The 17,778-nt window shown below is 39.2% G+C and overlaps 1 protein-coding gene across 2 annotated transcripts in view; it reads left to right on the top strand.

The window, feature by feature from the left end:
• Positions 1–17,778, top strand: part of glrbb (glycine receptor, beta b) — a 228,152-nt gene that overhangs the window by 77,610 nt on the left and 132,764 nt on the right. For both annotated transcript variants that reach the window (XM_087979820.1, XM_087979821.1), the window contains exon 4: positions 11,409–11,476. In XM_087979820.1, coding sequence (XP_087835946.1) covers positions 11,409–11,476 — 68 coding nt within the window. The remainder of the gene's footprint in view (positions 1–11,408; positions 11,477–17,778) is intronic.

Consider the following 17,778-nt stretch of genomic DNA (forward strand, 5'->3'; position numbering starts at 1 on the left):
ACTTTGTTCTAGAAGGCAGTCACACACCTTTAGAGTAATAGGCTGACTGCACCTATTGAGGGACATTAGGATTTGAGCATAAGGAAGGCAGGTAAGAGATCAGGAGATATTATAGTCTGAAGTCTCAGCCCTTTCAACTATCTAACAAGTTTGAGGTGTCTCACTTTTGTGGACGAAAGGAAGCTGTTGGAAGAAGCAGCAGATGAAATTGGCATCTTGGTTCAGCGCACCTTACAAGTTGAAGGGGTAGTAGTAAGAAGAAATGCAGTGGTGGTAAGAGATAGTCTACTGAGGAGCATGGACACCATTCTCTGCATGAAAGATTGGAGTTCAGAAGGCTGTGTTGCCTGCCTGGTGTTGGATTCAGAATATCTGCTCTACTGGGAAGGAACTTATAGTGGGCTAAGTGATCCAGTGGTTGCTGATTGCTGTGTAGATAGCAATGACATAGGCCGAGTTAGAAAATAAGATCTGCATAGAGAGTGAGGAATAACAATAAGCTAAAAAGCAGAGCCTCAAAAGTTATAATCTCTGGTTTATTATGTGATTGACATCCAAATTTTCATAGGGTGCATAAAGTTATTGAGATGTAAGAGTGTCTCTCAGACATGTAGAGTAAGTATGGTTCAGTTTTTGGGTATTGGTAGTGGTATTGTAAAATATGGAGAACATCATTGGGACTGGCTATACCAGCTGTGGCTTAACCAGTGTCTCATACATCTCAATCATAACTTCCCAGATCATACATTCTATACCACAGCTAATAAAGACAAGTATTCCATAGGCCACCTTAGCCATCCTATTTATGTCTCTTCAAGGATTTATGTACATATATACCAAGGTCCCAGTTATCCTCCGTATAATCCAAAGTCTTGCCATTCATCATGTCCTGCCTTGCCTTGTCAGTCCTCCCAAAATGCATTACTCACACTTTCATGAATCAACCACCACTGATTTTTTTTCATGCCCTTTTTTTTTTGCTCTCCCATTTCTTTTTTTTTAAAATCCTCTGCACTTTCTGTACTCCTGTAGGGCTTCTATTGTGTTTTGGTCCATGATATGTACCATAAGCTTCCCTTTATTCCTTCAAGCAATTTTCTCCATTCCTTGAAATCCAGAGTTCTGGACAGCTTGCACTGTTATGACAGTATGACCAGTCTATCTGTATCTTCTTGTAGTCTAAGGATTTATTCCTTGCTGTTTACATACCACCAACTTTTAGGTCGTCTGCAAATTTACTAATAAACCCCCTATGTTTGCATCTAAGACATTAATGTATACAACAAACAGAAAGTTGCAAAGCATGAAACTCTGTGGAAAACCTCTGGAAAGACGCTTCAAGTCACAAAAAGCAACTTGAACCTGCACACTCTGCTTCCTGCCAATAAGCCAGTTTTGGATCCAATTTCCCAATTGCCCTGGATGCCATGGTCTCACCTTCTTGACCAGTCACCCCTGCAATACCTTTCCAAAAGCCTCACTGACATCTGTGTAGATTACACCAACTACATTACGATCATCCATACACCTAGTCATCTCCTCAAAACATTCACTCATATTTTTAGACATGATCACCCCCTTCCAAGGCATGCTGACTATCCTAGATTAAACCTCTCTCAGAAATTCTGTTCCTCAAAAATTTTTCTAATAGTTTCCCTACCACTGATGTTGCACTCATCGTCTTCCAGTCATTTGGCACCCCTCCTGTGTCCAGAGAGAATTTGAAAGTTTATGTCAATGCCCCTGTACACTCTTCCTTTGCCTGTCTCAGTAGCTCATCTGGGCTTGGTTATTTATACAACTTTAAACTGACTAAAATATTAATACCTCCTCCTTCCTGATGTTAATTTGTTCGGGTTTCTATACTATATTGTTCTGCACTGTGGTAAATTCAGATGAAAAGTGTTTATTTAAACCTCACCTATATCTTCCAGTTTCAGACACATTGGTTGGCCTATTTTCCCTAGTTGTCCCCTTGCCTCTAATATACTTTTTAAACTGCCTTTAGATCATCAGTTATTTTTTGCCATTATTTTATTCAAGCCCCTTCTTTGCTCTCCTAATTTCTTTTTTAATAATTTCTGCATTTTCTCTACTTCTCTAGGATTTCTATTTGTTTTTGGTCCATAAGCTTCCCTTTTGTATTTCTTATCCCATCCAGTACATTTCCTTGACATCCAGAGTTCCCCAGATGTGTTTACTACACCCTTCACATTTACAAGAACGTATTAACCTGTTATGTTGCACTTTCACTATTGCTTTTTAAAATGACATCCAAAGAACAATACAGCAGAGTAACAGGTCCTTCAGCTCTCCAAGCCTGCACTGCCACATTTAGCCCTTCCATACTAAAACTGTCTTCACTTACAAGATCCGTATCCCTCTATTCCCTTCTGATTCATGTATGGTCCAGGTGCTTCTTGAATGCTGCTATTGTATCTGCTTCCACCCTTTGTGTGAAAAACCTGCCTTGCACATCTCTTTTAAACATCCCCTCACACCTTGAACCGGTGTCCCCTACTAATTAACCCCTCCACCCTTGGAAAAAGCCTCACACTTTCCATGCTATCCATGCCACATACAGTCTTTTAAACTTCATCAAATTGTCCCCTCAACAACCTGCATTCCAGTGAAAACAAACCCCCTAGTGTATACAATTTTTCTTCACAGCTAAAATCCCCGATACTAAGCAAAATCCCGGTAAAGCCTTTACTGTACCCTCTCCAAAGCATCTACATCTTTCTGATCGTGTGGTGACCAGTATTTCAAATGTGGCCTAACTAAAGTTCTATAAAACGGCAACATAATTTACCTATCCTTATACTCAATGTCCCTTCCAATGAAGGCAAGCATGCCATAGACTTTTTTTTACTACCTTATCTTTTTGTACTGCCACCTTCAGTGATCGATTCGGTTGCATGTCGAATATGCTGGTCCTTTCATGGGTTCAATCATCTTGGTCATTGTGGACACCCATTCAGAGTGGTTGGAAGTGCATAAAGTTTGTTCAGCAAACTCCGGGATGACAATTGAGAAGCTGCAAACATCATTTTCAATATACAGACTCACAGAAGTATTGATCACTGACAATGGGACGTAATTTACCAGCAGGGAATTTAAATATTTCCTAAAGTCAAATGGCATTTGGCTGAGTGGTGACCTTCGAGGTTTATAAAATCATGAGAGACATGGATAGGGTGAATAGCCAAGGTCTTTTTGTTAAGGTAAGGGCGACTAAAACTAGAGGGCATAGGTTTAAGATGAGAGGGGAAAGATTTAAAAGGGATGTAAAGGGCAACCTTTTCATAGAGGGTGGTGCTTGTATGGAATGATCTGCCAGAGGAAGTGGTGGAGGCCGGCATAATTACAAATTTAAAAGGCATCTAGATGTATATATGAATAGGAAGGGTTGAGAGAGTTATGGGCCAAGTGCTGGGAAATGGGACTGGATTAATTTAGGATATCTGGTTGGCATGGACAAATTGGACAGAAGGGTTTGTTTCCATGCTGTTTAACTGTATGAATCTTAAGAATAGCAAGCTAACTACAGGTCAAGGGGCAGCATTATTTATCATTGGTGCAGCAGATAGAGATAACTTTGGTTCAGGAGATCACAATGTTGAATGGGTTTGGGTAGAAATGAGGAATGTTAGAAAAAGGGGAAAATGTTAGAGAGTAGTCTACAGGCCCACTAGTGGTAACAATAATATCAGAGGCCATATAAGAAGAAACATTGGGTGCATAAAGAGATGGGAATAAACGTGGTTGATTTCAATCCATGTATTGCTGAAAGAAAAAGGAATGAGGAGAAGAGGGTATAGAAGCAGGGGTAATATGACAAAAAACCTTTACATTTGCAAGTAGTTATGGTATGAAATGCAGTGCCTAGAAGTACAGTGGAGGCAGATTTGAGTGAGGGATTTGAGAGAACATCGGATGATTTATAGATTCCCCTGCAGTGTGGAAACGGGCCCTTCAGCTCAATAAGTCCACACCAACCCTCCAAAGAGTAACCCACCCGATTCCCCTCCTACTCTACATTTACCCTAGATTAATGCACACAACCTACACATCCCTGAACACTGTGGGTAATTTAGCATGGCCAACTCACCTATCCTGCACAACTTTGGATTGTGGGAGGAAACCGGAGCATCTGGAGGAAGCCAATGCAGGCACAGAGAGAACGTGCAAACTCAACACAGACAGTTGTCTGAGGTGGGAATTGAACCCAGGTCCCTGGCACTGTGAGGCAACAGTGCCACCCTGGATAAAAATAACGTACAAGACAGAGGATTGGCACTTGGTAATGATCCTAATTTAACGTGTAGGTGTGGGCACAATAGGCCAAATAGCATCCTTCTGCACTGTAACAATTTTATTTTTGATTCTGTGATCTGATGATATTGATTATCATTGGTAGCCTGGATAAGGGGTTATAGACTGATTTGCAGATGCCTTAATACTTGCTGCACTTGTATGCCATTTTTGTGTTTTATGCACAAAAACATCCAAACCGCTCTGTGCTACACTTATTTAGAGTTTCTGTCTATTTTAATAATATTGTCCCTTTTGATTCTTCACAACAAATTGTATAACCTCATGTATTCCTACATCAAACTCCGCTGTCAAGTGCCTACTTACTCAATCTACTTACTGCTTACCATTGATATTTGCAAAATCAACAAATTTCACGCCTTCCCCATCCTCCTCATTAATGTAGTTAGTAAATCAATGATGCTGTTGGACTAATATTTGTGGCGGTGCACTTAAACGGTTATAAAAGAAACTATTAATCCCAGTCTTCTATCCCTTATGGGTTAACCAGTCCTCAATCCATGTATTGGGGTACATTACTCCCAGTATTGTGAACAATAATAATACTTTCTGCAATAATCTTTTATGAGCCATCTTATCCCATGCCTTCTGAAAATCCAAATACACTACATCCCATGAATCTCACTTTATCACTCCAGCTTTTTATAACCTCAAAGGACTCTAGGAAATTTCTCAAACATGAGTTCCCTTTCACAAAGCCATGTTGATCCTCTTTCATTGAGGTAAGCTTTTGTAAAAATGAATTATTTCTTTCCTCATAATAGATTCTAGAATTACCCCAATTCTCATTCTTAGGCTAACTGCTATGTACTTTCATGCTTCATATATCTCTCTTCTTGAACAGCCGTATCACATTTGTCATTTACCAATCTCTCAGAACCTTCTCATAATCCAGTGAGTTCTGTATTATATTGTCCAATGCCTCCACTCACTCTGAAGCAGCTACCTTTGAAATCTTTGGATGCAGGCTATCAGGTTCTGATGACGTTCCTACCTTTTAGGTCAGTCAGATGTCAGCGCAGAAGCAGGCCATTCAGTCTATTTAGTCTGCTCCACCATTCAATGAGATCAGGGCTGATCTGACAATCTTAAACTATTTTTCTTAGTTTCTCAATCCTTTATTCCCTTACTGATTAAAAATTTATCTCCGTCTTGAACAAATTTCACAGCACAACCTCTGTTGTAAAGAATTCGAAAGGTTCACCACCCTCTTCATCTTTGTCTGAAGTAGATGACCACTTATTCTTAGATTATGCTCTCCCGTCCTGGTCACCCACTAGCGGAAACTATCTTTCTGCATTTAGCCTTTCAAGTCAACTAAGAATCGTGTATGTTTCAATAAGGTCACGCCTCATTCTTGTATTCTCCGGTGAATACAGTCACAGCTACTCCAACTGTCCTCCAATCAAAATGGATAACCTCATACTTATCCACATTAAACTTAATGTGCCAAATTTTGTCTCATTTACCTAACATATCCATATCCATTTGTAAATTTCATATTTCCTTATTGCAAATTACATGCCAATTTTCATGTTATCTGCAAATTTGGCTGCAGTACATCCTGCTCCCACATCGAAGAAATTAAAATACATTTTGGTTAGCAAATCCACTATCGAATTGCATGTTATCTTACCTTATGTGTTAACTTTTTGTTTGGCACCTTATCCAATTCCTTACTTCAAGTCATTAATGTATATTGTCAATAATTGTGGCCCCAGCATGATCCCTGTGACACTGTTTATTTCAATTGGTTTGTCCCTCATGATAGACATGATGTGGAGGTGCCAGTATTGGACTGGCTTGGACAAAGTTAAAAATCACAACTCCAGGTTATAGTCCAACAGGTTTATTTGGAATCATGAGCTTTTGGAGTGCTGCTTCTTCATCAGGTAACTGTGGAGCAGGGTCATAAGTCACAGAATTTATAGCAAAAGATTACAGTGTCGTGCAACTGAAATGATATACTGAACAAACCTCGATTGCTGTTAATAGAGCATAGAACAATACAGCGCAGAACAGGCCCTTCAGCCCTCGATGTTGCACCGACCTGTGAAATATTCTCAGCTCGTCCCCCTACACTATCCCAAAACCATCCATGTGCTTATCTAAGGATTGTTTAAATCTCCCTAATATGGCTGAGTTGACTACATTAGCAGGTAGGACATTCCAAACCCTTACCACTCTCTGCGTAAAGAACCTGCCTCTGACATCAGTCTTAAATCTGTCACCCCTCAATTTGCAGTTATGCCCCCTTGTACAAGTTGACGTCATCATCCTAGGAAAAAGACATTCACTGTCTACCTTATCTAATCCTCTGATCATCTTGTATGTCTCTATCAAATCCCCTCTTAGCCTTGCATCTGTTGGGAAACTCATCAATTAACAAAACGTCACATGTGTTTAAAGAAACTTCATAAAAAGAAGAGTGAGGAATTAGGATTAGTTAATTAGCTGATTAGAAATTTTAAAAATATCATTGTGTTAAGGCAAATAGTGTGGCTGAGGTACTAAATTAACAACTTGCATCTCTCTTCACGAGAAAAAGAGGAAGTGCCAATGTCACAGTATAGGAAGGGATAGTGATGAAATGACTAAATTATAAAAATATATAGAGTACAAAGAGAAGTTATCAAAAAGTTGGAAGCACTCAAAAGTGAAGAGGTGACCAACATGTGAGATGCATCCAACATTACCGAGCTAAGAAACAATTGAGATAACAGGGATACTGGCTATTAGCTCCAATTATCCAGCAATTACATTAGGTCAATCAGTATAATGTTGGTAGTAGGAAAACCATCAGAACCAACATATAACCAAGAAAGAAAATAGTTACCACTCTGAAAACCATGAGCTAACAAATTAAAGCCAACACTGATTTATTAAAGACAGGCCATGTTTAACGAAGTTGATTGATCCTTTGCTGAATTAAAGGGCCATGTTGATGATTAATGTTATGTATATAGACTTTGATGTAGTGTTTAATGAAGCAGGAGATAACAAATATGTTAATAATACTGAAGTCCATGGCACTAACGGTTGAGCAGGTATAGAACTGACGAACAGATAAGAGCAGAGGGAGAAGTATAATGTGCTACTCCCTTGAGCTGTATATAAGGACCATTACTCTTTTCATGTGTATGAGGTAGCAAGTTAAGAAGGCTGTTTAAAATTATTGAAGGATCCTTGGCTATATAATAAAAAGGTAGTGTATACAAACAGCAAAGGTATCATGTCTGAACCTTTGGGGACAGTTAGCTGCTTTGTGAATGACACTAACAGGATGGGTTCAATTCCTGGACTAGCTGAGATCAGCCTGAAGGGTCTGCTTTCACAACCTCATCCCTCACCTGAAGTGTGGTGACCCTGAGATTGAACACACCTGAAGTTGTCTCTCTCTAATGAGAGAGCATCCTCTGGGACTATGGTGACTTTCACTGCATCACCTCTTTATAAAACAGCCGGCAAGGCCCCAGGAACAGTTTTGTCTTCAGTCTCTCGGAGTTAAAGAGATTTATTGGAAATGATACCAGGGAGGCAGGACTTCAGTTGGTTGATAAGATGCTAGAGTTTCAGGTTGCTTTCCTTGCATTGGAAGATAAAGGGGCTATCTTAATATAGGCATGAAGAATGATCATGAAGCATTTTGACAAGGGAGACACTTAATGATAGCAGAACGGTTGGTAACCAAAGGACATAAATTTAAACTAATTGGCAAAACATTCAGAAGCAAAGAAGAATTTTATAGGAACACATAAACAGGAGTAAGCCATTCAACCTCTCGAGCTTGCTCTGCCATTCAATAAAGAGTTGGAAAAGTGGGGTGGTAGAAAAAGCACAGCAGGTCAGGCAGCATCCAACGAGCATCAGAGTCGACGTTTCAGGCATAACCCTTCTTCAGAATTGCCATTCAACGAAGTTGTGCCAGATCTATTACTTAACTCCACCTACCTGTCTTTGGCCCATAACAAAAATTTCTCAATCTGAGATTTAAAGCTAATATCCCAACTTTTTGAATGTCTTGCCGGTTTCGATTCATTAATATGTAAATCCCAGAACGACTTTTAAGTCACTTTCTTGAGATAACTTAAGGTGGCATCTCAGCTCAAGCCAATGCATTAACAGAGTGAAGTTAGCGTCTGTATGTATCCCAATCTTGAGTCGGACTAGTTCTATTTCCAAAGTAGGACTTTATAAAATGTTACATGGATTGACTACCTGCATTCACTGCCTGCAACCTGTTCTAAACGATGGAAGACTTAAAAGCAATCTAAGTTTATTCAATATATAGTTTTAGTTGCATGACAGTTTTGCTATAAATTCTGGCTTATGATCCTGCCTCACAGCTACCTGATGAAGGAGCAATGCTCCGAAAGCTAGTGCTTCCAAATAAACCTGTTGGACTATAACCTGGTGTTGTGTGATTTTAACCTCATGGTAGAGACACTGGACAAAACAGAATATTGGAAAATTTTTTTTAAAGACTTGTGAAAAGAATTCAAATTCACTTTCTTACCTTTAGGCCAATTATATCCTCTGAAACACCTAAACCTCAGTGAGGAATTATCATACAATGGTCTCTTGGTCAGGCTGGAGCGATTGCCATCAGTTTCCTTTCCGTGTATATGTACGCAGTTGCTAAATTTTTTTTTATCAGCTAGCGTGTCTCCCTGAGACATCTAAACCAAACTGCAACTCAATGTCCAGCAAACCTTCAGGCATCAACCGTCACTTTTAAATGGCTTTGTATAATTCAGTGCTACTAAAACAGCAACTTTTAAGGTGTTAAGAGAACTTTGATGTTCTCCTCTCTTTCAAACTTCTTGCCATTCTTTAACAAATTTATGAATGGAGCCAGTAAAAGGCTGAAATTTAGAGCAAACTTCCAACAGAATCCACTCATGCCTCTATGCCTCAAAATCTCTGGTTTTGTCTTCGGCACTGGACAATCCAAGATGGCCCCTATTTTTACTTCTGTAGGAGCTGACTTTAGTGGTGGGTATGTTGTTGGAGGGGATTCTGAAAGATAGGATTTTCTTGTATATGGAGAGGCAAGGAATGATCAGGAATAGTCAGCATGGTTTTGTGCGAGGGAAATCAGATCTCACCAACTTGATTGAGTTTTTTGAGGAAGTAACCAAAAAGATTGAAGGTAGAGCAGAAGACATTATTTACTTGAACTTTATTGAAGCCTTTGATAATGGCAGACTAATTAGTAAAGTTTGATCACATAGGATTCAGGGTGAGTTTGTCAGTTGGGTACAAAACTCAGCTGCATGATAGGAGACAGAGGATAATGGTGGAGTGTTGTTTCTCGAATTGGAGGCTTGTGACCAGTGGGTTTCCACAGGGATCAGCACTGGGTCCACTTTTGTTTTCCATTTATGTAAATAATTTGGATGAGATTATCGGAGGCATGGTTAAGTTTGTGGATGATACCATCATGGGTGGTATAGTGTACAGTGAAGAAGGCACAAAGAAATCTTGATCAATTGGGTTAAAGGGCTGAGGCAGGTGAGGTTTAATTTGGATAAATATGATGTATTACAATTTGGTAAAACAAAGGACAGGACTTATACAATTAATAGCAGGGCCCTGGGTAGTGTTGTAAAACCGAGACCTAGGGGTTCAGGTATATAATTCTTTGAAATTTGCATCAGAGGTAGACAGGGTGATTTAAGAAAGTGTTAAGAAAGCTGGTCTTCATGATTCAGTCCTTTTGAGTTTAGGAGTCGGGATGTCATGTTGAGGTTGTACAGGACATTTATGAGCCCTCTTCTGGAGTATTGTATGGAGTCCTGGTCACCCTCAATAGGAAGGGTGTTATTGAATTGAAGAGGGTTCAGAAAAGATTTACCAGGATCTTGGTGGGAGTGGAGAGTTTGAGTTATGCAAATAGTCTGAATAGGCTGGGACTCTTTTTTTTTTCCCCTGGAGCGTAGGAGGTTGAGGGCTGACTTTATAGAGGTTTATAAAATCATGAGAGGCAAAGAAAAAGGCTTTTTCCCTAAGGTGGGGAATTCAAAACTAGGGTGCATACTTTTAAGCTGAGAAAAGAAAGATTTGAAAAGGACATGAGGGGCAACGTTTTCCACAATGGTTAGTGTATAGAATGAACTGACAGAGGAAGCGGTGGATGCAGGTACAGTTACAAATTTAAAAGACATTTGGATAAGTGCATGAAGAGGAAATGTTGGGGGATATGGGCCAAATGTAGACAGGTGGAACTTGTTTAGTTTGAGAACATGGTTGGCATGGACTAGTTGGAACAAAGGGACTGTTCCCATGAGGTATGACTCTAAGACTGTGTGGCCAATTGGCCCTTTCTCATAAATGTGCCTAAAAATCACATTAGTTTCACCAAAATAATTTTTTGTCAAGTTTATGACCAAATTGGCTATGTGTTATAAATATGCTTCCCAAATTTGGTTGACTAGAGCTAAATTGTCAGTTACAACTGTAATGCTCTGTTGGTTAATCTTCAGGAAGTTCGTGTGTGTTTTATTTTCATTCTAAAAGATACGATTTTACATTGACAAAGTTTATCCAGAGTTACAAAAACTGGTATTTCTTTGGCTATATTGGTCAATGAAACTTACACATATCCCTTTAATAAGTTGTGTAATGATCATTGCTTGTTCAATCCACCCAATAATGACCTCCAGTTGTTGAATTAGACACATATCTACCTTTGTTACCATACTGACTCTGACCTTGTGTCTAAATTCAGATGAATTGAGTCCTATAGTTTAACTTGGGGCATCTGTAATGGCAAACAGTAGAAGGGAATCCCTGAATCACAATCGTTGTATCATTTCTGATAATAAGCTCTAATCAAGTCTTTAAAATTTTATGCTGTCTTTCTAGCACCTCTTGTGATTTTGGATGATAAATAAAGATGCAATTGTTTAATTCCTAAATTAGTTATTTTCTTGGATATTTATGACATAAAATTTGTGACATAAGAATTATTATCTGTGTGCTAATTAATCTAACTTTTGTCTAAATTACAAATGTTTTTGTAGGTTTTTAGTACTTATTCTGTGAAATTAATCATTCTTCTTTGTTTCTAGATATTCCAGTTGATGTACAAATAAATATTTTCATTAACAGCTTTGGGTCGATACATGAAACAACTATGGTAAGATTTGCTTACAAGCCTAAGAAATACAGGCTTGCTTAATGAGAACTCAATATCCTTTTTAAATACTGTGTAACCAATTAAAACAAGACTTATTTATATTTTTGCAAAGATATATAATAGGCAAAAATGAAAATGACATAAATGATTGATTGTATTACTGTTACAGGAATGAAGTAGCTATTTTCCTTAAAATCGTTTGGGAGGGGTGAATCTTGGACTTGTTGGAACACTGGAACTCCAGTGATAAATGTGTAGCCTGAAACAAAGGGAAATCGGGCCTTCATTAACTTCCTTCTCTCTCCATCAGAAGACCTTTAGCCCTAATTATTATTATCCTGGGTTTGCATCCACCTTTAACAGACTCAGGAATCCACATTTACTGGGGAGGTTGGGAAGAAAATAAAGTTTTCATTGAGCATAAATCATTCAATGTTCCTGCCCTGAACTGATTCTTACATGTCTTGTGGAGTGAACAGTGATGGGATGGCCAATGAAGGAGAAATTACAGATTAGTGCAGAGAGGTAGTGGTCAGGTTAATCACTGCACATGCTGCCACTTTGTCCACAATATCACTTAATGCTTGGCAGGATCATGGAGAGAATTTTGATCCTTAAATGGCCTTCAATATTGCAAAAGCCAGTTAGATACTTTTATGGTGTTGTCACTTTAGAAATGTGGCAAGTATACTGCACCTAGCATTGCCTCACAAATAATGAGATAATTCTCAAGTAATTCTTTTTAGTGGTGAGATTAGATATCCTACAGTGTGGAAATAGGCTTTTCGGCCCAACAAGTCCACACCGACCCTCCGAAGAGTAACCCACCCAGACCCATTTCCCTACATTTACCCCTGACTAATGCACCTAACACTATGGGCTATTTAGCATGGCCAATTCACCTGACCTACACATCTTTTGGAATGTGGGAGGAAACCTGAGCACCCGGAGGATACCCACACAGACCCTGGGACAACGTGCAAATGTGGGAATCAAGCCTGAGTCCCTGGCACTGTGAGGTAGCAGTGCTAACCACTGAGCCACTGTGCTGCCCATGGTGATATTATTGAACTATACAAAATCATGAGGAACATAGATAGAATGTTATGTGTAGAATAAATATTGGCATTTAAGCTGGAGAGAACTCTGCTTTCCAGCAGTAAGTTGTTCCACTGGTATTTCAGTCTTGATTTTGTAATCAAATCTTCTTAATAGGATTTGAGTGAATTAAGTTTGATTCCATAATTTAGTTCAGTAGGATTATATCCCTACTGACAGCAGTTATAGGAGCTGGCATTTACAAGTAATGCTTCACAAAAACAAATCGTGCAAACCCCTGAATGGCCATGAGTAACCTGGGGCTAAATTTGGAGATGAGTTGGGAGGCAGCAGGGTTGACAACATGGCAGTATGTGTGTGTGTCTGCCTAATGTTGGCCTGCTGTCATGGCATTTTGCAAGTGGCTGCCCACTAAGTGTTGAGAATTTAAAGGAAATCCTTGGCTTATATGTGGATACTTAAACAAGAATTTGAAGACAATCCTAAGATTCTGTACCTATGCACCTTTGTACCTAAGATGGAGCTGTAAGTGGTGACTTTGTAATCTTTTCACTGCACTTATGTGACTGAATCTGACAATAATTCTAATTCTAAAAGGAAAATCCACATCCTATTTATCGCCAGTGTGAGACCAAGTGGTGGGACTAGTGTCTTAAGCAACAAAATTAAACCATGCACTTTATTGGTACCAAAAATTATACAGTTCATTGATTCTGTGTGTTTTGCACTGCAGTACAGTTCTGAGAATTACTGACTTACACCAATGTAATAAATTGAACAATGTAATGTATAATGTTACGACCACAAAGCAGACCACCAGTTTTTGAAAAAAATATATGATCTGACTGAGGACTAGTAACTTGTTTTTAAAGTGTACAAAGTGTCAGATCCAGGAATTTAGTAAGAGAATAAAGTCACAAGATTCCAGAGTTTTAAACAAGCAATTATGAACTTTACAAAGTTAGAACAGTAATATAATCTGCGTTGTAACACCCAGAATTACCATTATACAAATAAACAAATTGTGATCAAACATTGCATTAAACACTAGAAGTGGCTATGGTGGATCCCATGGACTTCACAGAAACACCCCCCCCCCCCCCCCCCCCGCAAATGTTATTAGCTGTTACAAGTGATTCTAACTTCTTCTCTTTGACCGATTTAGCTTCTGAACTCTCTAAGTCATTCTGTCACAAAAGGCCTCAATGATTGTTCATCTCCCAGTTCACCATTCCTGTCTCCTGACACCGCATCTTACTGGATTCACTTGAGGAACCCTATCTACTCACTACAAAACTTCCAACTGCTTAGCTACTTTGAGCAAAAACACACCAAATCAAATCATTTCCCTTAAATTCACTAACAGTTCACCACTGCTATGGACTAGCACTCTGGCAAATAGCTTCTTTTCAGGTCCAATTAAGCTGCTAAGTGCCTCCGGGCTGGCCATCTTCTCCTGCTCTTAGCTAACTCACTGAGTTCAGATAGCGTTTGACTTTTATCTGACTTTTCAGCAGGTCACCTAAACAATTCTTTTCTGCATGAAACTTAGTTCTGTCTCTGTCTCCTTCTCTAACTGCTTGTAATTTTTGAACTGCTCCGAGTAAATCTTGAAATATTTTGAGTGGCTGATTGAATACCTGACAACAAGACCTGCCCTGCTTGTAAAGTAGAACCAAACACAGAACATAGCAATCTCAGTGTGCCCTGAATATTACAATATTCACTGTTGTTGCTTACAGCACAAATTGAAGACAAGATGCCATAGATTCAATCACAATATGGAAAACAGGTTTTCAGCTCTTTGAAGATGAGAATAAGCAGTTTGATAATAAGAATCCAATTTAATTATTTCCAACAGACCAAAACTTGTTTCTTGTGCAGTTAATTTTAGTAAGATTAGGAATCAGAGTTCAGCCCTCCATGCACAATGGCTTGCCAATTCCAATTTTAGCAGAATGGTTGATTGGTTAAAGTCACGACATGTAGCAATGCTAACATTGCTGAAACTCTAACAGAAACACTACAATATAATAACAAAACAACTTGTGAAAAATTGAATTAGAAAATACCATTCAGCCCATCTAGTTTCTGGACTTAGATCCTTTTACAGGACCTGCTCAATCTACATTAATCATTTTCTTGATTCCATTCACCAAGTCCCTGCAGTCATTGTTCAGTCTGTAATACCTCTATCTTCATTAGTTTTTGAGTGTCTTGAGGCCTCATTTTCAGCCCTTGATAGAAGTCTGTAAGTTATCCAGAACTGAAAACACTAGAGCCATTAGCAGGATAATCAGCATTGAAAATGGAACATAACAGGATGAGGAAAGAAAACATCGCAATGAATGTGCTTTTTAAAAAAAAAAGGAAAGAAGTATCAAGGCTTAAGTGAAAAGTAACGATTGTTAAATTGAGGAAGCGATCAGATATGAGACTAAAGGTCCTAAATGAATAATTTATGTTGGTATTCACCAAAGAGAAGGAATTAGTGGCAGAGGATCTTGGGGAAGGGAGTGTCAAATTTCTAAGCCAAGTTGCTTTTAAATAGCAAGAGGTGTTGAGGGTCTTAAGTTTTAGAGTAAATAAATCCCTGAGTCCTGATGGGAGCTATCCCAGAATATTGAGGGAGTCAAGAGAACAATTTGCTGGAGCATTGACAGACATCTTTGTACCATCTTTGGCCACAGATAAGGTCCCAGAGGACTGGAGAATAGCCAATGTTGTCCCATTGTTTAAGAAGGGTAGCAGGACAATCCAGGAACTTACAGGTCTGTGAGCTTGTATCGGTGGTCAGGAAATTATTAGAAAAGATTTTCAGACACAAGATCTATATGCATTTAGAAGATGATTGGGAATAGTGATTGGAGTTGTCTACATAGGCTTCAGTGAAGCCTTTGACAAGGTCCCTCATGGCAGACTGGTACAAAAGATGAAGTCACATGGTATCACGGGTGAACTGGCTTAGTTGTAGGAGACAGACAGTAGCAGTGGAAGGATGCCTTTTGGAATAGAGGTAGACAAAGAGGTAACTAGTGGTGTTCCACAGGGATCAGTTCTGGGACCTCTGCTGTTCATGATCTACAATAAATGACTTGGAGGAAAATGTAGTTGGTCTAATTAATAAGTTTGCAGAAAATACAAATACTGGTATTGATGCAGATAGTGAGGAGGATTGTCACAGGATACAGCAGGATATTGATCAGTTGGAGGCATGAGCAGAAAAATGGCAGATGGAATCTAATCTGGATAAATATGAGGTGATGCATTTTGGAAGTCCAAGTACAGGTGGAACTTACACAGCGAATGACAGAAAGCTTTGGATATTGATATGCAGAGGGATCAGAGTGTGCAGGTCCACAGATCACTGGGGGTGACAGCACACATAGATCAGGTGGTTAGAAAAAGGCCTACGGTATGCTGGTCTTCATTGGAAGGGGCATCGAGTATAAGGATAGGCAGGTTATGCTGCAGCTTTATAGAACTTTAATTCAGCCAGACTGGGAATATTGAATATAGTTTTGGTCACAACGCTACCAGAAGGATGTGGATACTTTGGAGAGGGTACAGAAAATATTTATCAGGATGTTGCCTGGTGTGGGGGATTTTAGTTATGAAGGAAGGTTGGATAGACTGGGTTTGTTTTCATTGGAATGCACGAGGCAGAGGGGTGACCTCACCGAAGTTTATAGGATTGTGAACAGTGTGGACAAAGTGGAAAGTATCAGACTTTTTCCCAGAATGGAGGTGTTATGGACCAGGCCAGACCCCCTCAAAATATTTTAAGAACATTGCCTAGACCCTAACTTACTTCCTTTAAAGGCAGATGTGAAGTGTGCGTTCCAGGTGTGATGCAGCTGGTCAAACCACGCAGCCTTAAGCAAAACAATTTATTTATGCACTGCAGTTGAAACACAAACAAAAGAAAACAGAATTTAAAATAACTTAACTCCTGAATGACCTAACCGACCGAATACACTAACTACTACTAATTAACTGTTCCAGTACAGCAACACCCCACAAACTTACAGGCAGCAGGGAACAAAGAGATTTCAGGAGAATGTCAGAGGAGTTCTTTACTGAAGCTTGTAATTCCCCTGGACACTCACATCTTGTGACTGCTACAGTAAAACAAACTAGAAAAAAAACCTGAACTAAGAGAACTGGCCACTCCCCTTCCATTGTTAAACTAGATGCTTTGTTACCACTGCCCTTACAACTTCTCTCCCAAACAAACCAAGGACAAAATATCTTCTTAAAGTGACAGCATCGTCACACCTCCTCCATTTAAAAAAATAAACTGTCAATACATAAAGATGGCTTCATTTTAAACCTTGTGGTCTTACTCTATCGGTACACTACAGCACATATATATATATATTAAAAGCATGCAAACAAACATTCACGATTACATTATATTTCTATCAGTTTACTCCTGCCACCTTTCGAACGCCTCCATTTTTTTTCCCAGTCTTGACAACAGGTTGGCAATTACATTTTAAGACCATAAGACATTGGAGCAGAAATTCAGCCATTCAGCTGAATTTATCAAGAGTGTAGTGCTGGAAAAGCACAGCAGGTCAGGCAGCATCCAAGGAGCAGGAGAATTGACATTTTGGGCATAAGCCCTTCATTTGTGTTGTAACCAGTTCTTCTTTTGCTTTCCTTCCCTATCAAAATATATTTTGAGTATATTCACATGACACGCTGAGACCTTATCAAATAGTTCACCTTTTAATTTGATAAAGTCCACTAAACTTTGCTTTTAAAGGTTCACCTCTCACTGGAAGTAACACTAACACTTTATCACCTTGAGCAAAGTTACGAGTTTTTGATCTCTTGTCAGCTTCCTGTTTCATCACATGCTGTGATATTTTTAAATGCTGATGAAGGGCTTTTGCCCGAAACGTTGATTTTCCTGCTCCTCGGATGCTGCCTGACCTGCTGTGCTTTTCCAGCACCACACTCTCGACTCTAATCTCCAGCATCTGTAGTCCTCACTTTCACCTATTTTTAAATGCTATCTAGCAGATTCCCTCACTCTATTTAACCATTCCCTAAAATTTGACGCACAGCCCAAATATGCAGTCTCTGAATTCTGACTCACCAATTTCTCCTTGATTAGTTTCAGTGATCCTCTCACCTCATTCCCAAAATCTAATTCAAATGGACTAGGTTTGGTTGATTTATCCCTAATTTTAAAACATATAAATGGAATTCCTTTATCCCAGTCATCTGGATAG

This window comes from Chiloscyllium plagiosum, unplaced genomic scaffold (assembly GCF_037043375.1).
Source record: "Chiloscyllium plagiosum isolate Xiang-an unplaced genomic scaffold, Cpla_swu_hap1 HiC_scaffold_36, whole genome shotgun sequence".
Lineage (NCBI taxonomy): Eukaryota > Metazoa > Chordata > Chondrichthyes > Orectolobiformes > Hemiscylliidae > Chiloscyllium > Chiloscyllium plagiosum.